The sequence below is a fragment of the Salvia hispanica genome, chromosome 4 (genome assembly GCF_023119035.1).
Source record: "Salvia hispanica cultivar TCC Black 2014 chromosome 4, UniMelb_Shisp_WGS_1.0, whole genome shotgun sequence".
NCBI classification, from domain to species: domain Eukaryota; kingdom Viridiplantae; phylum Streptophyta; class Magnoliopsida; order Lamiales; family Lamiaceae; genus Salvia; species Salvia hispanica.
The window spans coordinates 53,306,805-53,330,081 of record NC_062968.1 but is presented as its reverse complement, the minus strand read 5'-3'; the positions used below and the strand labels follow the sequence as shown (position 1 = coordinate 53,330,081).

At 36.9% G+C, this 23,277-nt stretch overlaps 5 protein-coding genes across 5 annotated transcripts; 4 read left to right on the top strand and 1 right to left on the bottom strand.

Annotated features, from left to right (window-relative positions):
* The first annotated feature begins 2,723 nt into the window (after positions 1-2,723).
* Positions 2,724-6,195, top strand: LOC125224565 (myosin-9-like). Its single transcript, XM_048127984.1, has 7 exons — positions 2,724-2,938; positions 3,359-3,474; positions 3,583-3,701; positions 3,796-3,958; positions 4,046-4,266; positions 4,355-4,676; positions 4,762-6,195. The coding sequence occupies exons 1-7, from the start codon at positions 2,780-2,782 to the stop codon at positions 5,897-5,899; spliced, it is 2,238 nt and encodes a 745-aa protein (XP_047983941.1). The 5' UTR covers positions 2,724-2,779; the 3' UTR covers positions 5,900-6,195.
* A 70-nt stretch (positions 6,196-6,265) lies between these two features.
* On the bottom strand, positions 6,266-9,200 carry LOC125224564 (pentatricopeptide repeat-containing protein At1g15510, chloroplastic). Its single transcript, XM_048127983.1, has one exon. The coding sequence runs from the start codon at positions 9,157-9,159 to the stop codon at positions 6,529-6,531; it is 2,631 nt and encodes an 876-aa protein (XP_047983940.1). The 5' UTR covers positions 9,160-9,200; the 3' UTR covers positions 6,266-6,528.
* Positions 9,201-10,557: 1,357 nt separating this feature from the next.
* Positions 10,558-12,447, top strand: LOC125224566 (SPX domain-containing protein 3-like). Its single transcript, XM_048127985.1, has 3 exons — positions 10,558-10,943; positions 11,650-11,815; positions 11,878-12,447. Exons 1-3 carry the CDS (start codon positions 10,695-10,697, stop codon positions 12,228-12,230), a joined length of 768 nt encoding a protein of 255 aa, XP_047983942.1. The 5' UTR covers positions 10,558-10,694; the 3' UTR covers positions 12,231-12,447.
* Positions 12,448-14,172: 1,725 nt separating this feature from the next.
* LOC125224568 (vesicle-associated protein 1-1-like) lies at positions 14,173-17,370 on the top strand. Its single transcript, XM_048127986.1, has 8 exons — positions 14,173-14,408; positions 14,582-14,652; positions 14,792-14,873; positions 15,033-15,148; positions 15,251-15,421; positions 15,514-15,555; positions 16,101-16,178; positions 16,993-17,370. Exons 1-8 carry the CDS (start codon positions 14,357-14,359, stop codon positions 17,095-17,097), a joined length of 717 nt encoding a protein of 238 aa, XP_047983943.1. The 5' UTR covers positions 14,173-14,356; the 3' UTR covers positions 17,098-17,370.
* Positions 17,263-22,979, top strand: LOC125221392 (phosphatidate cytidylyltransferase 4, chloroplastic-like). Its single transcript, XM_048123510.1, has 8 exons — positions 17,263-17,293; positions 17,994-18,193; positions 19,304-19,605; positions 20,073-20,263; positions 21,294-21,418; positions 21,520-21,653; positions 21,839-21,954; positions 22,473-22,979. The coding sequence occupies exons 1-8, from the start codon at positions 17,263-17,265 to the stop codon at positions 22,562-22,564; spliced, it is 1,191 nt and encodes a 396-aa protein (XP_047979467.1). The 3' UTR covers positions 22,565-22,979.
* The last annotated feature ends 298 nt before the right edge of the window (positions 22,980-23,277 follow it).

The following is a 23,277-nucleotide window of genomic DNA, read 5'->3' as shown; positions in this document are numbered from 1 at the left end:
AAATGATCAACCAATCGTATTAATTGGGCAATCTATTTTAAGTCCATTGATAGTGGCATCACCATCACTATGGATGATTTTTAGGGCTTTTTCTTATAGAGTTGTATGACTTTTTCATGTTTCTTTTGGACCAAATGTAGGTTCTTTTATTTATGATATGGAAAGTTTTATAGCTAGTGTAATTTGTCATTAAAATTTATGTGCAAGAATTATTCATTATCGTGTGATGTGGTTTCCAAATTCCAATTCCATTCACTCAAAGGTCGGTCAAGTTGCATCCATCAAATTAGTACTACAAGTCAAATAAGTTCTCTTATTTATTCTTTAAAATTTGTATCTCATGTTTTTCCAATTTATGCTCCCCACCACCCATTTTATATGTAAATTATTGCACAAAATTTACTAGTATTGACCAGCCTGCAGAAGTAGTAAGTAGAATTATGATTTTAAGTATTATTTAAAAATGGGTATAGCTACACTTATTTAGAGTTGAATTATCTTGTGTAAAAATACAATTAAACACACAATTATTGCTTACATAAACCATCATGAAATCACACCTAACGAATAAAGTAATCTATCGCCAATCGATATATTCTCACATAATTAAATTCACTTCGCCTCCAAATTTACCAAATTATTTCATAATTTGGAGAACATTTTTAGTGAAAGAATAACATTTCGAAGTTATAATAAAGTATTTGGTCAAAATTACAATTTACTTATTTACTCACACTATCACTCTTTTCTTTACTATCTTAGGAGTATATATAGTTGACTTTTAATTATTTCAAATTGCAACTTTCTTGTTATTTGCTTTCAGAAAAGATTAATTAATTATTATTATTTCATTTATTTTTAGACATAGCACTGAAAAAGTGAAACGTTACAACAACAATTTACCTAATCTCCATGCTAATTTAATATAGGAGTAATAACCAAATTTATTTAGGTGAGGTTAGTTGACTAGCAGCATTCATGCCTCACACCATCACTTTTTCAGCATGCTCAAAACTCTATATTATTAATTCACAAACATGGAAAAAAACAACTCCTAAAAAGCATCCAAAATATGCATTTCTGGTATCCTGAAACTATATACTCCCTCCGTCCCATAAAAATTGAGACAAAACTTTTGGGCACGAAAATTAAAAATTTATATTAAATAAATATGAGAGATGAAAAAAGTAGGAAAGATAAGAGAGAGTAAAGTAAATGATGGAATAAAATAAAAGTGATTAGATGTTTTGTCTTTAGTTAAAAAAGGAAATGACTCAACTTTGTTGGTACGGACTAAAAAGAAATACGACTCAACTTTTATGGGACGGAGGGAGTATAATTAACCCAAGATTTTGCCTCTGGTCTTGTCTGCTGGTGGTATAGTAGTGTTCTTTTGGAGTTCTTATTGTTCTTGCATTTTGTTTGTCGTCGTAAATTGAATAATTAACAATATAGAACGACAATATCCAACCAATGTGTTACAAAAGTTCTTAGTCGATTTTGAATTAATGACATTTGATGAACGCTCATGTCTTAACTAAAAATTTACGCTAAAGGTTGTATAAATACGCCAATTCACTGCAAATCAAAAGATAGAGACGATACTGAATCATTTTATGAATCGAGTCTAATTTATAGTAATTTGTAATAAGACAAAATTAAGAGTCTTGATTAACAATGGTCTCGTTCTAGTGAAACACAGTACCTCTTTACTGGCCTATTGGTTGAAGTAGAAACATTTTACCGACTAAGTTATATTTAATCAACTCAATCTCTATTGACCTAAATGCAATTAAACTACATCAAACTAACACATTATTTCCACACCCATATATCATAATCGATCATCCGACACCTCATTTATCTTGCACCCTCCATATAGTTTTGTCTCTTTTTCTTTCCCAATTTGGGCAATCTTCAAAAATTATATTTATTGCATCCTATGTATGCTTTTGATGCAAGATCTAGTTGCAAGTAGTCAACATTCCCTTTGATTTACGCCACATTAACCATGATTTAGTGTCATGCCTGCTTCAACTAAGCAGCCATTGATCATATATGTAACGCCAATTTAATTATACCTATTTTATCTTACTATTTCTCTAGCAAAACTATATACTATACCAAATTAAATGCAAATCTCATTTTTAGTGTAAAATATAGTACCACGTGACCCGGCGTTGCTGCTAGCTGTGACTTGGAATTTTTGAAATTTCTGATCGGATTAGAATTTTTATAATTTGGACTTCGGTTCAATTTGGGTTGGTTTTGCAAAACTGAAAAATCTGAAAGTCCAAATTATATTTAATTACAATAGAATTTATTTTAGTAATATCTAATCCATTTTTTAAAAATATTAATAAACTAGTATATAATAATTAAAATTCATATTTTGGAGCTTTTTGGTTATTTTGGTTTGGTTCCAATTTAGATTTTTAGATTTACATTTTTTTTTATATTTCAGAGTAATTCGAATTTATATTATCACAAATTAAAATTTCGGATTAGTTCCAATCGGGCCCATTACCCACCTTTTTGTAGAGTGATTTATTAAAGAAAATGGACATACCAATTAGGCCCGGCCCATTTAATTAGAGCCCAAACCAACACCCACATTAGTTAATTAGGAGTCGCATATAGCCGTTACACTACCAACTATTTGAAAAAAGTGGAAGAGCTTAAATCATTTTTGTAAACAAATTCGAAACGACCGTTAAGTTTTCATTCATCATCTTCATGATAAAAACGCTCTGTTTTTAGCCTTACTCAGATTTCTTTAATGGCGAAGGATTTCTTGTTCACCGACGAGGAAATGGCGGTCGACGAAGGCCTCGGCTACCCGAAAGCCTTCGCCAAGCTCTGTCGAGATCGGAGTGTCGGCCCGTTCTGCAATGGCCCGCCCTACACCTTCACTCCTTATGCTTTGACTCAGCAAGAGGTAATCTTTTTAATTCAATTTATCGAATGATTCAACTCGAAGAAATATGTTGTTCTTGGCGAGAAATTCTGCACATTCTATCAAGTTTTTGTTTGATTTGTATTTTGTCGGTTTGGATTGTTGATTTGCGACACGAATTTATGAGTAATTTGGAATGATAACATGGTTTCGCTAGGGAATTGAAATTTCGTGGTTGGTGGATTTGGGGGTGAAAATTGGTTAGGGCTTTTCGATTAGTAGCTATTTTTCAAATCCAAGAAAAATAGAAAGAGTTGGAGCTTTGAACTCTGTAAGTTGGAAATTTTCTACCACTGTATGGATTTTAAATATACTACTCTTGAACTTCTGATTTTAAGTGGAAATTTGTGCTTTTACAAGTGCATATTTTGAAACAATCTTTTGTTTGATATGGGGATTCAGGATGCTAGAGCAAAGGAATTGGATGAGATGTTTCCATTGACTGATCCGGAAGTAAAGCCTACGACGAAGCCAAAGATCTTCTTGAATCTCCTATGGAAACAGCTAAACCATCTCGGGTACTGATGCAATGCATTTGTATATCATGCATTCATTTTACAAATATTCTCAAAGCACATAATTTAGATCGTTTTCATGTTACTTATAAACTACTCTAAAACCTTCAGCAATGCTGGTTTCGACCCAGAAATGATTCGTGTGGATCCATATGGCAATGTTCTGTACTTCCATGCTGATGCTTCTTCCCCTCTCTCATGGGATATTGATCATTGGTTTCCTTGCCCAAGTAACTCCTACTTATCTCTAAGCCTTTTTTTTATTATAGAATTAGGATCATTTGCAAGTAAGGATTTTTAAAATTGGCATCTGTTGAAATGTAGGAGGAGGATTGACTGTTCCAAGCAATCTCAGAATCTTGCAATGGCAGGTGTGTAGAACAAAGCATAACAAACTAGAATTTCTGATGCCTTGGTGGGATTTGCAAGTAGGCATATCAATTAACCAGTTCTTGTCCATCTTTGCCTCGTCTAACTCAGATTTCAGGTTCGTACTATCTGATCAGTAGTAGTGACGTTATCAAAATCCGGTGATGATACATATTAGGCTTTTCTCATTGTTTCTGTGTTTCAGGCGCAGGGCGTTTTCTTGGTTGTTTTATGAAGGCGAAAGCGAAGAACTGAATGCTTCACAGGCAGTTATTTCCCACATTTTCCCCCAGCATTTCTTGGAATCAGAAGGTAGATTAGGTCTGGCTCCAGCTGCAGTTGTTCAGACACGACGAGAGTCTCTTGATGACCCGGTGAAATCACTGGATCACAACAGAAGGCCTAGATCCAACACTCCTATAGTAGGTTAGTAGCAAATGAGCAATAAGCTCCACCTCCTCTTCTTAGTTAGTATATTTGTGTGTGTTGTCTTAGTGTTTCTGCTTGATTGCAGCATCTGTGAAGAGAGGCCAACTGCTTTCAAAAGAGAATGAATGTGCGCTAATGGAAATCAACCCATATCAAGCCATTGTCATGGCGAGAGATTCCCTAAAACAGAGAGAGGAAGCATCAAAAATGCAAGCAGAAATACACAGATTAGACAATGAAGCATGTGAGTTGCAGCAGAAGACCGAGGAGGATAAACTTTCTATTCAAGAGCTGGAGTTGGTTCTGGTCAAGAAAAGGAGGCGGGCAGAAAAGTGTCAAAGGCTAGCAGAGTCGCAGTCTTCCTACAGGGTAATGCTGGAGAAGATGATCAGAGATGCCATGCACCAGTAAGACTGTTCAAAACCAAAATCTGTATCAACGAGGAAGCTTTAACCCAACATCTTTAACTGGACTTATTTGTATATTTTGCAGAAGCGTTGTCTATAAAGAGCAAGTGAGGTTGAATCAAGCAGCAGCAAGTGCTCTCATGGCTAGACTCGAAGCTCAGAAAGCAATATGTGATTCTGCTGAGAGAGAGCTTCATGTGAAGCATAGACAGAGAGATGAGCTCGAGAAACAGATCAGACCTGAGAGGGAACAGGCAAGGAAGAGATCAAGAATGGATGATACACTTGTTGAAGCGGATGCCGACGACAAGATTACTCTGTGTTTGCCAGAAAATGAGCTAAATATTCAGCAAGAAATAGAAGAGAATGAAGCTTTATGTGCAGAAACTGTAATAAACACTCTTCTTGTTTGTTTGCCTGACATCAAATCCTCTGCTCATTCACACAAGGAACTGAGGAAGTTATTGGAGGAGGAGAGACCTTCGACGGAAAGTCCACTGCCAAATGAGGGATGGGAGGTGGAAGCATTCAATGGTGAGAAGGAGGCTACTAAAATTAGAGTCTTGAAGCCTGATGCAGATAAAACTAGAGAAGATGTTGCTGGAGAGAATGAGTACATAGTTGAGGAAAGGCTTGAAAAGCTGGAGACAGGAGATGAAGGGAAGGTATACAATATTCAGTTCCCATTTCCCTGTGAAACGGAGGAGGACGAAGAAAGCAGAATACGGCGTGGGAAGGGGAATATAGAGAAATGGATGCAGTTTCTGCTTGAAAACACACAGGAGGATGCCGAGGTAAAGACGCAAACTTCTGGTGGAAAAGAAACATCAAGGACAGATGAAGTAATCGAGAAGATCAACAAGATATATCCCCACACCGATATTAAAGATTCAATGCCTCAGAAAACACAGTGCACAGTTGCATCGGATATAAGTGACGAGTACTCAGAAGGCGATAAAGAGAATGACAAATGTATGGCAAATAGCAACACTCCCTTCAAGGACCCTCCTTACAGAGCTGTGCCACAGAAAATAACAGCAAAGGAATCGGCTTCACCTGATGAGAAAATTAGGAGAGAGAAAATCAAGAAGGAGCGGGGACTTGCAAAGTCAGAGAGTACCCGGGCATTTCGCCGCATACCATCTTCTCCCTCTCTTTTATTGGAAGGCATGAAAAAAAGAGTGGACTGCATAGTAAGGAGAAAAAGCTTCACAAAATCATGAAATTGTCAGTGCTTGATGATAATGATGGAGATGCGAGAGAGCCTTGGAGCCAGAAAAAGCTTCATGAAATCATCCATCAAAACGATCAAGGAAGCAGTGGTGAGGATTTAGGTTGTGTATGTAGTTAGGTTATATGTGTGTTATTTGTTGAGATGCAAACTCTCGTAACAAAATAATTGGTGTGATACTTTTTCATTTTTTTTTCCTTTTTTGATTGGGTTGATGTTTATCATATTGGTCAGTGGAAATATACGTACTATGTAATAACAGCTTGTTGTTTGATTTGTTTTATTCAATTTGTACCTGTAGTATATTCAGAGTAGTGAAATAGTATAATACTAGTATTCAAGAACATGATGCAAGATGTATAAACTGAAATCTGTCAGTATATATCATGTGATTCTGGGCACTACAAGATATTTTACAGAGATGACTACTGAACAGCAAGGAAGATAGAAGAACATTGCTCTCACACGAGCTTCATTCAACATCTATCCATCTTCATAGTTTTACAGATACAAAATATACAAGCTAAGCTTTTGAATCCACTTACCAAATTTAGGATCTTCAATTTCTTTTCCTTCACACCACATGTGAATGAGCAGTAATGCAAGTTGTTAATGCATGCATCAATTTCCTCTATATCCCTCATCTCCACAAGAGCAGCTCCCATCCTTGAAATGGTGGAAAACTTCAGTGTCTCGAACAGAAATCTCTCTTCGAACAGCCTTGGAGATGAACTTCATCGTGATGTGGCAGCTCTCACACATGTAGAGATTCTTGGTGACCCAAATAGGCATCCCAGGGGAAGTGTTTATGAGCCCGTATGCAACGGCTAACTTCTCACTGTGGCCACAGAAGACGTCAGCTTTTGAAGCTTCAACTTCATTTGCAAAACTTGCCTCTGGGTCACCATGACCTGCTGCCTTCATCTTCTCATAAAATCCTTGCAAAACACCCTCTATCTCTCTCATCTCGGGGTGGGTTCTGTCTCCACTGAGAAAGGCGTGGACTTTCCCTTTCACCTCTACCCAACTGCAACCGGGATCAATAGTGAGCCCCATCTCTCTCATTGCCTTCCTTAGCTTTGCAACTTCGTCCCACTTACCACTGTCAGAATACAAATCACATAGCAGAATGTAATATCCCACGCTCCTGTTATCCATCCCAAAGATTTGTTTAGCAGCTATCTCACCAAGATCAACTCGTCTGTGAATCCTACACGCGTTCAACAAGGCTCCCCATATAGCCTGATCCGGGGTCATAGGCATTTTTTCAATAAACTCGTATGCATTCTCCAGCTTCCCTGCACGTCCCAGCAAATCCACGACACAAGCATAATGCTTCATGTTTGGAGTGATGGAATACTGATTTTCCATGCTGTGGAAATATTGCATCCCTTCCCTTACCATCCCAGACCGACTGCAGGCACACAATAGAGCAATGAACGTGATCTCATCCGGCCTCACTCCTGATTTGATCATTTCTTGAAATAACTCGATGGCAAGTGCACCTTGACCCCTCTCAGCATGGCCAGTTAGCAAGATATTCCAAGAAGCAACATCCTGTTTTTGTGTCTTGAACTGATTTCTCGCAGGCACCATCCTCCCACAACGGACATACATGTCGAGGAGTGCATTGGGAAGAAAACCCTCAGATGCTAAGCCACTCCTCAGCACGTGTGCATGGATTTCCTTCCCACACATGAGTGCTCCTATCCTTGCACATGCTGCAAGTACAGAAAGTAAGGTAACTTCATTTGGCTCTAGACTGATTTTCATTTGCCTAAAATAAATCAAAGCTTCAAAGCTTCTGTTATTGATTCGGAGACCAAGAATGATTGATGTCCAAGATACAACATTTTTGTCAGGAATCTGATGGAAGACCTCTAGAGCCTTATCGACGCATTTACACTTGGCATAGAAGTCGATGAGAACATTCGCGACCATATGATAACCTATAAGTCCTGTCTTTTTGGCCAACTCATGAAGCTTGATTCCCATATCAAGATTACCAAGAGAAGCACAAGCAGATAACACACCGGCTATAGTGATCTCATCGGGGGCAACCCCTTCGAGCTCCATCAGTTTATAAGTCTCGATAGCCTTACTGGCAAAACCATTGTTGTTATAGCCTGTAATCATTGATGTCCAAGAAACCACATCCTTACACTCAATTCCAGCAAAAACCTTCTCTGCCTCACTCAACCTTCCAAAACTCGAATGCATCTGAATCAATGCATTGCCTACTGAGTCATCATCCCCGAACTCCATCTTTGCAACGTATCCATGAACGGCCTTCCCAAGCTTCTCATCACCAAAGACCTCACACGCTGAAATCACACTAGTCATGGTCATCAAGTCTGGATGGAAGCAGCATTCCCTCATGGAAAAGAACAAGCGCAGCCCTTCCAAACACTCGCCATTCTCAAAGTAGCCTGCGATCATAGCGTTCCACGAGATCCTATCCCTCCTATCCATCTTATCAAACACCATCCTTGCATTCCACAAGTCCCCACACTTGACATACATAGTGATCAACGAGTTCACAACATCAATATCAGCCTCAAACCCGAAACGCAACACATGGCCATGAATCTCCCTACCCCATTCCCAATTCCCCAAACCACCACAAGCTCTCAACACACAAGGGAAGGTATACACATCCGGCCTAACTCCTGCACCACCAAGCCATAACATCCTCCCATATAAATCGATCGCCTCTTCTAAAAAACCGTTCTTTGCATACCCACCAATCAAGACGTTCCATGAAAACAAGTCCCTCTCCTCCATTTTCCCAAAAACATACCACGCATCACCCAGATTCCTCAGCCTCACAAACATGCTCAAGAGCGCATTCCCTAATCTCAAACTCAAGTGGGTAATTGAATTCGACACCAGAGAGTAAATGAACGAACCTTCATTAGACGCCCTCTTGTATTCGCACAGCCTCACCAAAGACACAAAGGTTTCTTCCTCTATATCGGTTGGGAGCTCTTTCCCCACAGAAGCAAGAACATTTACGGCCTGATTCAGCTCGTTTTGAGTGCATAGCTGAGTCAAGTACGAATTGGGGTCAGCAGTGAAGGATGAACTCGAGTTGAGAAGAGAATTATGATGGCTTTTCTTGAGGGAAAATTGATTGCTTCTAGAGATTACATGAACAAAATTCTGACTGGTAGAATTGGGCAATCTGGAAAATTGGGGATTTGAATGTTCGGAACTGAGAGAAATTCGCGGGGCTTTCGTTGAGACAGCCATTCTTGCTGCTGAGGCATTGCAAGAACGGATTGAGGGTTTAAGTTGAGGTTTAACTGCCTGAAAGCAAATTTCGGATAACGCAAGACAACCCCACAAACGGCGTCGTTCTACTTCAAATCTGTTCACCAATTATTTATCTTTGAAATTATTTTTTTTTCGCTTCTTTTCGTTTGTTTGAATGAATTACCCATTATATCCTCGTGACTTATTATATTACCCAAAGAGTCCCAAGTCAAAAAAGCGACGTGGCAATATTCAAGTCCAAGTCATATGTGGAGTAATTTTCCACTCCCGTGGGAGATTCTTAAAAGATTCTAAAGCATCATTCCGTTCCATATTATTGTAATAAGGATAAAGTAAATTTTTAAAATAGCTTAAATATTTTGGGACACCTCAAAATGGTATACGAGTCTAATATCTTGGGACGGAAGGAATATATTATTATATGTAAATATAGTTTTTTGGTTCTTAATTTTATTCTTTAAATCCAATATCATGGTTTTTTTTTTCAGAAATTGAAACTGACGTGTCATTCGTAATGTCAACGTGGCAAAAGCGATAAGAACACGATTTTGCTATAAATATACAAACTTTTGAGTTATTATGACTTTCCCCTAAATTTATGAGATTATTTAGAATTTACCTTTCAACTTTTGAGATTTTCTAATGTATTTTCAACAAAATCATAAATGTCTAAATGCATAATATCTCATTAAATTTGTGCATTATTCAATATAATAATAGACATCTCCAAGTCATATAATTCATTCTAAGTAGAAGACTAAATCAATGCATTATAGAAAAGAACTATTTTGAAACGATTTATATAAATTGGCAAAATTATTCAATCAAGGAAAAAAAATAAAAAATCCCATGATTCTGAGAGAAAATAAAAAAATGTCGAAAGATCATGTAAAATAACTCAAAAGATTATCTTGTCACGTTTCATCAAGTAATTGTAATATACCATGTGTGGTTCACATCAGAATTTTTTATAAGAAAAAACTCTAGTTGGTTTATTTAGACTAAAATATAAAGCGAAAAAAAAATGAAAAATGGTTGATGATGTGTTTGCATGCAAAAAGAACCTTTTAATTAACAAGTAATTAAAAATGATTATCCAAATAACTACTCATGGAATTATTCCGGGCATAAAAGATCCAGATATTTCCACATCACAATTTTTAATGTTTTATACACGGAGTGGGTGTTGTTGACAAATCTAAGACTAATTAGACGTAATTAATTAAATTAAAACTGCATAAAAAGTCATTAACTGTGCTTCTAATCACTGTAGACAGACGAATATGCTCCGAATTCTCAGACTTCAACTGTCCTTCCATACCTTTTTTAAAACGCCACTTCATCACGCCAAGCATATGCTCTTTAGATATTCTACTCCTCTTTTACCAATAAATCCACCTAATTGGCTAATTCCCTTCTTCACATACTCACACCCTCACACACACACACGCGATTAGATTCAAAATTCGACATTGCAGATTTAAATTCCGATCGATCGATCGCGATCGGCGATGAAGTTCGGGAAGAGATTGAAGCAGCAGACGGAGGAGAGCCTGCCGGAGTGGCGGGATAAGTATTTGTCGTATAAGAAGCTGAAGAAGCTCGTGAAATTGATCTCGTCGGCGCCGCCCACGCTGAGCAGATCGTCGCTGCACTGCGGCAGGGCGGAGGCGGAGTTCATGTATCTGCTCAACGCCGAGATCGACAAGTTCAATGCCTTCTTCATGGAGCAAGAGGAGGATTTCGTCATTCGCCATCAGGTTTTGTTAACATTTCTTCTTTGATTTGATTTGATTTGATTTCTCTCAGTTTTTAGGCTTCTAAAATGTTTGTTGATTTCAAATGGATCACGTTGTACGTGTTGCTTTTCCGTAAAGTTCAGTAGAAAGTATATATTCGATTTTGTTCCATCGTTTTAGCATTTTATCCACGTGAGGCTGTGTATGGCTCGGTAGTTAATTTAAGAATTTAGTTCGTTATTCAGCATTTCAATTATTCGATTTTGTTCCATCGTTTTAGCATTTTACGCACGTGAGGCTGTTTATGGCTGGGTAGTTAATTTAAGAATTAGTTCGTTATTCAATAGTATTTCAATTTTGGCTTTAAAATGTTCCTAAAAAATTCCGGACAAAATGCCTTTGATTATTTCAACAGCATATCGTCCGCACTTTTTTGTCGGAATATTTAAAAATCAAAATTGAAACATTAGATATTTTTTGTTAAAGCTCTATATTTACCATTCTATATAGAACTATGTGCTGACTTTTTTTTATTCCTTGCCTTTTTTATTTTATTGATAACAAAAATATACACGTATTTTCTTTTTCAAATTTTGCTCGTGGATGTATTTAAACATGAAACTGCATTGACCATCACTCTGTCTGATTTTTTTTTAAATCGTGTTTTGAATACCATTTATCCAATAAAATAGGAGTAGAAATTACTAATTAATGAATACAAAAACAGGAATTGCCGCAGAGAATAAAGAAAGTGATGGAGAAATGGGGACCTAACGGCAGTGAAGCATCGGAGACGGAGTTCAAAGAGCAAATGGCGAAAATCCGGAAAGACATCGTCAATTTTCACGGCGAAATGGTTCTGTTAATGAACTACAGCAACATCAACTACACAGGTATGAATTCATTCAATCCAAATCCCCAATTCTTCATCACAATTTCAAAAAAAATTGCGCAGGGCTGGCGAAGATCCTGAAGAAGTACGACAAGAGGACCGGCGGAGTTCTTCGGCTGCCGTTCATCCAGAAAGTGCTGCAGCAGCCGTTCTTCACGACGGACTTGATCTCGAAGCTGGTGAAGGAGTGCGAGAGCACCATCGAGTCGGCGTTCCCGCAGTGGGAGAGGGAGGAGGAGGTGGTGGCGGTGCCGGGGGACGGAATATTCCGGAACACGGTGGCGGCGCTGATGACGATGCAGGAGATGCGGAGAGGGAGCTCCACGTACAGTCATTTCTCGCTGCCGCCGCTCAACATGGCGGAGATCGACGTGATCCAGTCGTTGCAGGTTGTTGCTCCCATACAGATTCCGTGATCGATCCATTTGTTCTAGGATAGTTTGGATTTTGGGAGATGGAATTAATTAATTGGAGTATCTTCTTTTTTTGATGATTTTATACTGAATACCACTATACGTGATCTTGTTAGATGTTTTGATATTATGAGTGTTACTTTCTCTAGTTTTTCTAAATGTTTGGAATCATTTATCATGATATAATTATTTTAATATAATGTTCTACTAAGTTTGATGCTTTCTTCGAGGGAAATAAAAAGTTCGAAAAAATAGTAATGTACTAAAAAACAAATTAAATTAGTGAAAAGTTATTGGAACCGTAATTCTCATTTTTATATACGGAGTACTACTTATATTTATAATAGAATATGAATATAATTATTTGTGGAAGTTTGAAGCTCACTTATTAAAATTTAAAAAATATATTGTACTATGTTTTAAAATAGTGGACGCTTCAAAATGACAAAACGTGTGAAGGAACTAGGGAATAGTATATTTCTTTTAGAATTCCTCTAGGTCCAAATAAGGGCACTTTATGCATAGAAAACCAAATTAGTTTATGATAAAAATCCTCATGAATAGCATGTAATTGGGATTTCCTTTGGTTCTTTTATGTAAAAAATCTCTCTCTTGATGGATACTTTAAAATTAAATGCATATTTCTCTAGAAGGGGATTTGGACAAGCTTTTGGGGTGGTCTCTTTCATAACGTCCTAGGAAGCGTATATGATTTTGTGGCTAGCATTGGGAACGGCTATATTCTGATTGCAGAGGTTTGATATTTATTTTATGGGCTACAATTGGCCAAGGAAAGAGGATATCGCAAACGAGAGTTAGAGAGTGATAATTTTGTTGGTGTGTCGATGATTATGGGTCATTTTTATATCTCAGTCAACTGTCTGCCTTTAGTACGGAAGGTGCGCGACATGCTCAAAGATTTTGATTCTATTGTGATTCGACATGTGCACAGAGAAGGTAATTTTGTTGCTAATTTTTTGTCGCATTTTGCTTATAGTTTTCTTAAAGGAGTACATGTTCTAGAAGCCCCAAGCCCCGTAAAGAAATTTAAGTAGTTAGTTGTTTCATAATAGAATATGTGATTCTAACTTTCGTCAATTTACTGTCTTCCTAACTAGGACATAGTCACATAGCTCGCTTATGTTAACAAAAAAAAAAAAACTCCGCAAAATTGTTATTGGGACATTAAAGGATATTAATAGTTAGAAGGTTGATAAAGATTGATTGAAGCTTTAAATTAAAAATTCAATATTTGCTAGTTTCAGTTAGACAGATGATTAAAAGAATGCATATGCCAAATTGCCAATGTGGACCATGTAATTATTAGAGGTCAGTATTTTTTTAGACAAATTGAATATGATCGATCCAATCAAACATTGTGACGGAGCAAGAGGTTCACTCTTGGTAGTAATCAACCAATTATATAAATATGTTTTGATTCATCAGCTAAACCTAACCCTAGCTATCCACCATGGCTTATACTCTGCTAATTTGATTCAGAAGTTTCAATTTAGGTATGCGAAAAATAATTATAATGATTAATCAACTATCAACTTTCTTTCTTCAGTCAATCTCTCTGTTCGGATCTCTCAATTAGCATCCAACTCCATTAATTTCTTCAAATTTTCATATTGTTGATAGACTATTTGACTAAACTCAGGTCAAAAGACTAAATGACAAAACAAATGTATAAAAATGAGTCTTTTAGTAAGTTTGGTGGATAATATTTAATTATTACTAGTTGTACCTCCTTATTTGTATAGCTGATAATAAGTCTATGCTTTCTATTGATGCACAGTATTTAATAATTAAACATAAAGTAAAAAATAATTACGTTTCATTTGGCATGAACTAGCATTAATGCGCCTCGTCTTATTAAATTTATTTTACGTATTTCACTAACCTGCACTTTCCTCTTTTCCATTATTTAATTATTTTATACTCTTGTTTTTTCTCCACATTGAACAACTGCATATTCCCATTTTCCAGAAATTCGAAAACCCCAGATCTCCCAATCTTCTTCCGCGCTATTCATTTCAGCCACTGCTGCCGCAGGTGAAAGCGTTTGGATTCCGCATTAATTACGTGGTATCCTCTATTATCCCGGTAGATCGGCGATCCGGTTAGAAATGAGTAACGGCGACCTTCTCCAAATCGAACCGCTGGAACTTCAATTCCCATGTAATTGATTTTTTTTTCAATTCGTTTTGTTTGTGAGGGTTCTACTTCTGTAGTCGATGATTATTTTTTCTGCCACTTTGGGGAAATTCCGAAGATGTTGATTTAATTTTGTGATTTTAGATCTATATCTTTGTGGTTAATGTTTTCTCTTGCTCATGCTCTGTTTATGACAGTCGAGTTGAAGAAACAGATCTCATGTTCCATGCGAATGTCCAATAAAACGGATAACTTCGTGGCTTTCAAGGTAAAGTTTTGGAAGTTTTTTTTTTTTTCCTATTCTACGTTTTCTTGGTAGAAGCTTAAAATGAATGACGAAGTTAGTGCACATGGAAATATGTAGTTCTTATGTTCACACATGATTTTTTTTTTGTTGATAAATTAAGGTGAAAACTACAAATCCAAAGAAGTATTGTGTGAGGCCAAACACTGGAGTTGTGTCTCCGCACTCTACTTGTGATGTTATAGGTCCGTTTCTATCTATCTGCATATGCATATGCGATTGCATCTGCATCTCATATGTCACCTAATTGATTCATACTTAGTCAATTAAACTGTTTTTAGTGATTGGAAACTAGTATCATATACTTAGTTACTGAATTTATAAAATGTCTGATGACCATAAAGTTACGATGCAAGCCCAAAAGGAAGCTCCTCTGGACATGCAATGCAGGGATAAATTTCTCCTCCAGAGTGTAGTTGTGAGCCCTGGATCTTCTGCAAAGGATATTACTGCTGAAATGGTATACAAGTCTTCATTATTTAATGTAGTTTTGGTTAATGAGTAAAAATTTAGCCAGAAATTGGTACTTCTGCTGCTTTTTCACTTCTACTCTGTTTTCCAGTTCAGCAAAGCCTCAGGGAATCAGGTTGATGAATGCAAGTTGAAGGTTACCTATGTTCCACCCCCTCAACCACCTTCACCTGTGCGAGAGGGCTCAGAGGAAGGGTCCTCGCCTAGGGCCTCAGTGTCAGACAATGGGACTACACTGAATCAAGCTTCTGATTTCAACAATGTAAGTAAGGGATGTTTGCTTTGTATCCAGCACGCACCATTTTCCATACTATTTAGGAACTCCATGATTATTCTGCTTCTTTATTACTGCAGATGTCTAAAGGGGCTTTTGAGCAACAGGAGATCTCATCAGAGGTTATACCCAAATTTACAGCAATCTATTCTTAATGGTTATTTTGTCCATATCTTCATTCTATTTTGGATGGAACTGGTGTGGCCTATGTTTTTTGTTGGTTTGTTTATTAAATTGTTGAAGATATAGTTGCAAGATAGAGATGTAGATTGTTCCTTCACAACCACGTGTATGAAGTTAATCGTAGGAAGTTAATATATTGTTGAAGATATAGTTGCAAGATAGAGATGTAGATTGTTCCTTCACAATCACGTGTATGAAGTTAATCGCAGGAAGTTAATATTCACATATGGTTATCCTACTTATAATAAGCATTGGAATAAAAAATAGTGCAAATAGACTGATTTTCTTTCCTGACGTTCTGTAGTTTGGTGTTAAGTCCGAACTTTTAAGTAGTTAAAGTTCTTAACCCTACCAATTTTTCTCTGTAAATGATGTACTCATATTTGAAAAAAATGATGTCCATATTGGGTTAAATTGCTTGGTTCTTCAGCCAAATATAAAACCTTTGTTCTCTGCTTTGGCTTAATGTTATCTGTTATTGTAGGCTAAGGCGCTGATTTCAAGGCTGACTGAGGAGAAACGCTCTGCTATTCAGCAAAACAGCAAGTTTCAGCAAGAACTGGTAATATATTGTTCCAATCTTTTATATTTGGATTTTTTTTTTTCTTCTAGAGTGATAGAGCTAGTAAGCCGAATCAGCATGTTTCTTTTATGTTCCAACCAAGCTTGAACGAGGTATTGGACAGATTGAAATCATAGACGAATCAAAACCTATAATCATCCTGAAAATCCTGTCAGTTATATTTTAACCCATTTTTTCATTTTTTTACATATCCAGGTTCAATACATAGTATACCTTGAAATTTTCATTTTAGTGTCTCAAATTCTTCTGTGAATTTGGCCATTCAAATGACCTTAAGGGCAAGTGTCAGTGATTCATCGTTCACATTCTGTATACCAGCTACCAAGCACTATTAGTTGATCAATGTTGTGTCAGACATCAATCATCTGTTATATAGCTTTTGGTTGGATTTTAATGCATGTTATTCTAGAAAGAACCAGATAGGTTTCTCATGCTAATTTGAACAAGGCCAAATATGTAGGATGTATCCACTATAATTAAATCCACTTAGTGTCCATCAATCCCCAACTAAGATTTATTTATATCGAATTCAGGACTTAATTAGGTTGGATGTCCGGAGTGTGCCTACCAGTTTGTCTTCTCTCTTTATATATATATATATATATGGTTTTATTTATTTATTTTGAGTACTAAAATTGATGTTTTCTTGAATCTTGATGCTATGTTTTGTTTTTCTTTTGGGATGGTTGGGGAGGAGGTGTTGTAAGTGTGAAGTCAATATGATGATTTACATCCCATTTGGTGCTCGGTGCCAAACTGATGGGTATGTTATGCATTTGCTTATGTTCCACAGGAAATATTGAGGCGGAAAAGCCGTGGTGGGGGCATCCCAATCACGTATGTCATCATTGCCTGCTTGATAGGTATCGCATTGGGATACCTCTTGAAGAGAACATAATTAAAGGAGTCTGTTCTGTTGCTGTGCTGGTGCCAAGGCAGCTGCTTGCTCGTTCAAATATATAGAGGATTTGAAGTGCTGCGTTGCATTGCAGTGCATTGTGTTCAATTAGCCGTCCGTTTCTGTAGAAAAGATGCCTAAATTGGTTTGGTGGTTTTTTGTAATATGCTCAAATTGCATTCTTTGTCTATCTGTGGTAGTTGCTTCACATATCTACTTTTGATCATGTAACTTAAGCACATTTTTTTAATACATCTCATTTCATTATCATAAGTTCCTTTCTTTCAGCAGTATTTGGTAAGTATTTCTTTGTTTCTTATCCCAATTCCGTTCCTCACAAGTTTAAATGATGATTTTGGCTTCATATATTGCTTAAAATTAGGTTAAGTCATAATCTTATTTTATCTACTGATTGTTTTTTAATAGTATTACTGAAGTAGATGTTATTTCATGGGGAAAATGCAATACCAGTTCTTAAAATAATTGCTCCATTATCTATCCATGTTTACTTTTAGTTTCTACAAGACTGATCCAGTTCTTTTATCCCAAGATGACACATTTCTTTATTAGTTTGTCTGAATTAAACATTTCTATTTGAAATTTTCTCTCCAATTAATCATACAACTACTCTTTTCATTCTTCTTCATTTTCTTGAGCGGCAGAGAGAATATTAGTGGATATCTTGACCGAGACGGACTAAAAAAAATTGTGTACATCTTGAATGAGAAGGAGATAGTAATTTTTTTCCTTTAAAATTATATATTCAATTTTCTTTCTCTCTCACTTTTATATATCCACAGGCACATTTTTTTTTTCCAATTAAACACATTACCCAATAATTTATAAAATCATGTATCAACAAAAAATACTTACTCTCTTTATATCATTAAAAATAGATTGGCCAACCCTTCGGAGATATGCCGCCCAATCGAATTTCCAGAAAATTCAGCTCAACTTAGATGTAAACGGTAGTGGCGTGCAAGGGCTTTCTAGAATTCCTAGGGGCGTTCTACTCAATCAACGCCGGCGGGTGATACTGAGAGTGGCTAGCGCAGAGCGGCCGGAGCGAATCGACGGCGGTGAATTAGCTGATGAGGTAAGCTCTGAACGTACAAATATGGCCAAGAACTGTTTTTTTATTTTTTCGTATGTTTTAACATTTTGTTAACTCCTTCATGAATCTTATATGTATACTTATTTTATTTTTTACTCTTTGGGGTTTTGAAATTTCTGAATTGGATATGGATGTAATTGGGGGAATTTAACAAAAATACGCTGTTATGGAAAAGAAAATGAAAGATGAATTCCAACTACGTGTTTGGTTGAAAACTTGAAATGGAAACTGTCTCTCTAGTTGACACGAGACGACGTTGTAATTTAGCATGATTATACAATGATCTTTATAGGAGAGAGAGAGGGAGGGAGAGGTTGGTAAAAATGTTGAGCTTTGGTAAAAATGTATGAGCATGTGAAAGATTTATACCATTGCACTTGGTTCTTGTAATATCATGGGTGCTCTAATTATTTGAATTTTGAGGATCACACTGATGGCTTAAACCTTAAAGCTAAGTTACTGAAGTCCAAATTTTGGTAATGCTTGACAAACGACGATTGGTGGGTGATTATATTCAAAACAATATGTCATCAAGGTTGTAAAAAGAGCTACGGAAGCTGCATAATAGACTAAAAGTTGAAACCTATGATGTGCCGTCTAATTCTAATGGGGGGGACTTCAAATTGTCCTCGTAACTATTTCCCCATAAGCACTTTGTCTCATAAACTTATTTCTGGTGAGCACTTTATCCCTAAAACTATTTTCCCCCAAATTGACATTTCCCTCAATTCCTGAGCTCTAGACCTATAACCGAAGCTCAAGGAATTGTCTCTAAATCCTCGGAAGATAGTTGTGGGGCAACTTGGACTTTATCCCATTCTAGAATTATCAACTTTTTCTTCTGAAAAAAATTTGATTGCTGCAGATGGTGCAACACTTGGGAGGAACTCAAGAAAGCAAATCTTCTCAGTATTTAAGGGGTGTGGATCCTATTTAACTATAGGAGTAACATATGGAAAATATCTTTTTTTCATTGATCATGATTCCTATCTGATACAGACTACATTTTTATTGATATTTTCTCTGTTATGATCTCTTTGCTAGTAGTTTGTAACTTTGTATCATCTTAACTGGACCACCGCTATGTTGTAGGAAGTTCAAAGTGGCAATCAATCATTGGGGGAGGGCAATTTAGATGAGGAGCAGAGGGAAAAAACAAGTCAGTTAAGGAAAAGGATTATATTTGGACTGGGCATTGGAGTTTTAGTTGGTGGAGTAGTATTAGCTGGAGAGTGGGTTTTCACAGTGGCCCTTTCCGCAGCAGTGTTTGCTGGTTCCAGGGAGTACTTTGAGCTGGTAAGAAGTCGCGGCATTGCTTCTGGAATGACTCCTCCTCCTCGATTTGTTTCACGAGCTTGTTCTGTTATCTGTTGTGTTATGCCTCTGCTCACACTGTAAGAGTTTTTTTTGCTAACTTCATTGTTATGCTAATTTTTTTTAGCCATGCACATGGGTCTTAGCTTTCAACTTCTTGTAAATGAAAATAGATCTATTTGTTTTGATTATGTGCTGTTACCCTGTTAGCATTTGTTTTATTCATTGCCGAAAAATGACTTTTTACAATGACAGCTTTATTAGTATTGCATGTTTGTAACTACAAAGCCTCCAAGAGACTATTGAAACTTTACCATGGAAGAAAGGTGTCTAGAAAAGATTTTTCCTTATTGAGGGCAAGGAAATTAATGATTTAATCAGAAAAATTTAGTTTAAAATACTTCTCAATATTGATTTGGTGCTCATTAATAGTAATTGCATATTAAAAGTGCTTGCCTCTCAGATTTGGTAGTTCGAGAAGAATATGGGTTGCCGTATTTTTTAGATTGATTCATTAGTTGACTATTATGAATGTTTGTTTGTTTAGATACTTTGGGCATATTGATGTATCTGTGACATCTGCGGCCTTCTTTGTTGCTACGGCGCTCCTTCTGCAGAGGGGAAATCCTCGTTTTTCTCAACTTAGTAGTACCATGTTTGGACTTTTCTATTGCGGCTATCTTCCTTGTTTCTGGGTTAAGCTGCGGTGTGGTTTAGCAGTTCCTGCATTGAATACGAGTAAGCCAGTTTTCTATTTGTCTTTTGATTCGGCAATCGTAAAAGAACATTGGATCATATGCGAACTGTCAATATATGGATTTGTGGTAGGAACATGATTAATATCTTAGTCTTGCCTGTACTCTGCTGGAATTCAATGCATCTATGCATGAAGTTGGCCATATGTTATATGTATTTTCTCAATCTTTATGTTCTGCACTTTATCATGTATGGATACTTTGCTATTGCTTTAAGTTTTATCGTAGTAGACACCTAGATTCAGTGGAGGGACTGGGATGTCTAGTTGTCTACTTGGTAAGGCAGCCGGGCAATGCAGGGTGACAGATTTATTTGGGTACAGCAAAGCATAAGAATTTGCATCTGTGTATATTTTCTTTGTAGGCACTGAGCAAGTGGATTATGCAGTTCCCTGAAGATTAGGAAGGCAAGGCATTCTGAGTTGTAGGTCCCATAGTGATAGTGAGATTTCATTTGCGATGGTTATTGGCTCATGAGATTAACCTATATTGTCTTCTGGCCACAGAACGTACCAAAATTTAGTTACCCTTTCATGTGTATGCGAAAACCATTTAGGTTCAGTTTATGCATTCAGATTAATATTTCTGGATGTTGTCAGATCAAGGCGGATTGATTAGAGACTTTAATGTACTAGTATTTTTGGACTATTAAAAGTTTAAACTGAATATCGAGCTGATGATAGAATTTGATTTTCTAAAAGATCTTGCCTAGCTCCCCTGCACAGTGTACTACATTATGCCACTACACTTTCACAAATCTCCCATGTTAAATGCTTCATTTGACCCAGATATTTCTTGACAATAGCTAGTGAATGACTTCCCATAATCTCAATTCTCAGGCATTTGAAATTCTCTCCTATTTTTGGGATCTCTGATCGTACATCATTTTAGTTTATACAACTTTTGATGTTATGGGGCAAAATATGATGGTGATGCTATTAAAACTCTACAAGATTGCCCTGGCTTGACATATGACTAGAACAAATATTTTGAACTGTGTGTATGTTTGGCAGGATTTGCATCATCTTGGCCTCTCCTTCTTGGTGGCAACACTATGTGGACAGTAGGTCTTGTGGCCACCTTGATCTCACTTAGCAGTATTATTGCAGCAGATACATTTGCATTTATTGGTGGCAAGGTACTTTCTTTTTCCCTGAACTAGTTTTCTCCTTTGTTCTCCTCCTAATAGTTCTTTCTTGGCCAGATGTAGTCTTAAACGTCTTGAGGAATTTTGTGCAGGCCTTTGGCCGGACACCACTTACTGCAGTCAGCCCGAAAAAGACATGGGAGGGAGCTCTTGTTGGATTAGGTGGTTGTATTGCGACTTCTGTTTTATTGGCCAAGGTCTTTTGCTGGCCTACTTGTACACTGAGGTATTTGGTTTGTTTTCATGTTTCAACGCTCAAGTTTAACATCTTTGCTCCTCCATACCTTCTACTTTGGAGTCCTTCCTGCTCCATTGTATGATCCAGCAAATTTATGATGTCTAAACTCAAAAGAATACCATCATAGGAATTCTCCTTTCGAATAGTTAACTGATACTTCTCTTCATTTTCAGTGCTGTAGCTTTTGGGTTTCTAAACTTCTTTGGATCCCTGTTTGGTGATCTTACCGAGTCCATGATCAAGCGAGATGCAGGTGTCAAGGATTCTGGATCTCTCATACCGGGACATGGTAAGGCCCACGTATATTGTTTGTTTTTCATTGTTGCGTGTGTCTGTCTTGCCTTACTTTGGGTAATTTGTGATGCTGCTCATAGCTGACCATCTTTGGACCACTTAAAAGGTGCCAAAAATAATCACACGATCACCAAAGATTAAAAATTCACTACCTGCACTCTAGTTTATTATGCAATGAAAGCACTAACTCTAACATTCGTATCTGTTCTCCGTTTCTTGTACTGGATGACTTTAGGTTGTTCTATGGATACATATTACAACTAGCTATGCCTGAGCTACTGATAAGCTCCTGGTATCATTTTTATTACATTGTATGAGATGGTGTCCTGCTCTGCAATTAGAAGGTGTTCAACATGTTCTAGTTCGTCATCTCCATCACATATCTACAATCTGATTGTAGCCATTATTAGTTTAGAGAATCAGATGTTCTAGTTTGGTAGCAGCAGAGCAAACCGTTGACAACGATTGTGTCTATACACTTTGCTCGTCTAACAGTCTGTTTTATGTAAGCAGGAGGGATACTGGATCGGGTCGACAGCTACATTTTCACAGGAGCACTTGCTCACTCTTTCGTGAAAACATTTCTACCACTCTATGGAATATGATTGGGTGAATAATATGCAAGTCGGTTATATCGAGATGCCAAACGTGCTCAACTTCATAATGCCAGCAGCTCTGGAGCTATCAAAGCAAGAAAGGGAACAAATCCACCAGGTGCTTCCAGCATGCAAGTATGATTTCCTTCCAAAATAATTAATTTTATCATAAAATAGATCATTACATGCCCCAAATCTAGGGTTTCTTCCAAAATGATAATTGACCAGTAGCTTCATAGAGTATTATTCTTCATTTGGAGTTTTAAATAAGCTGAAATTCTTGAGCTGCACATGAGTTTGAGTTTGGCAGGAAATCATTTTCAACCCTTGAATCATTACTATATACAACAGTTGATATTGATGTATAGCTAAAAACATGTTAACCTATGCCTATCTAGAGAGGGATTGGCCATACTTGCAAACTTTTCTACAGCTATTATTAGCAACATGAATCATAATTGATTTCTTTACTTTAGGGAGAAAAAAAAAGTGACATTTGTCAACTTGTTATCTATATCTAGTGAACAAAAGGCCATAAAAAAAATATGAGATGAAACATTTAAGATTTAAACCAAATAGTAGTATATCTCAGAACACTACAGGCAGTTTCCAAACATAGTTTTGCCAAAATTGCCTCTTCCTTTCATGTGTATTTGTCTCTTCAACCACTCTTAAAACATATGCACTGTCTTATTAATCTTTTACCCACAAAATGTTTGTTC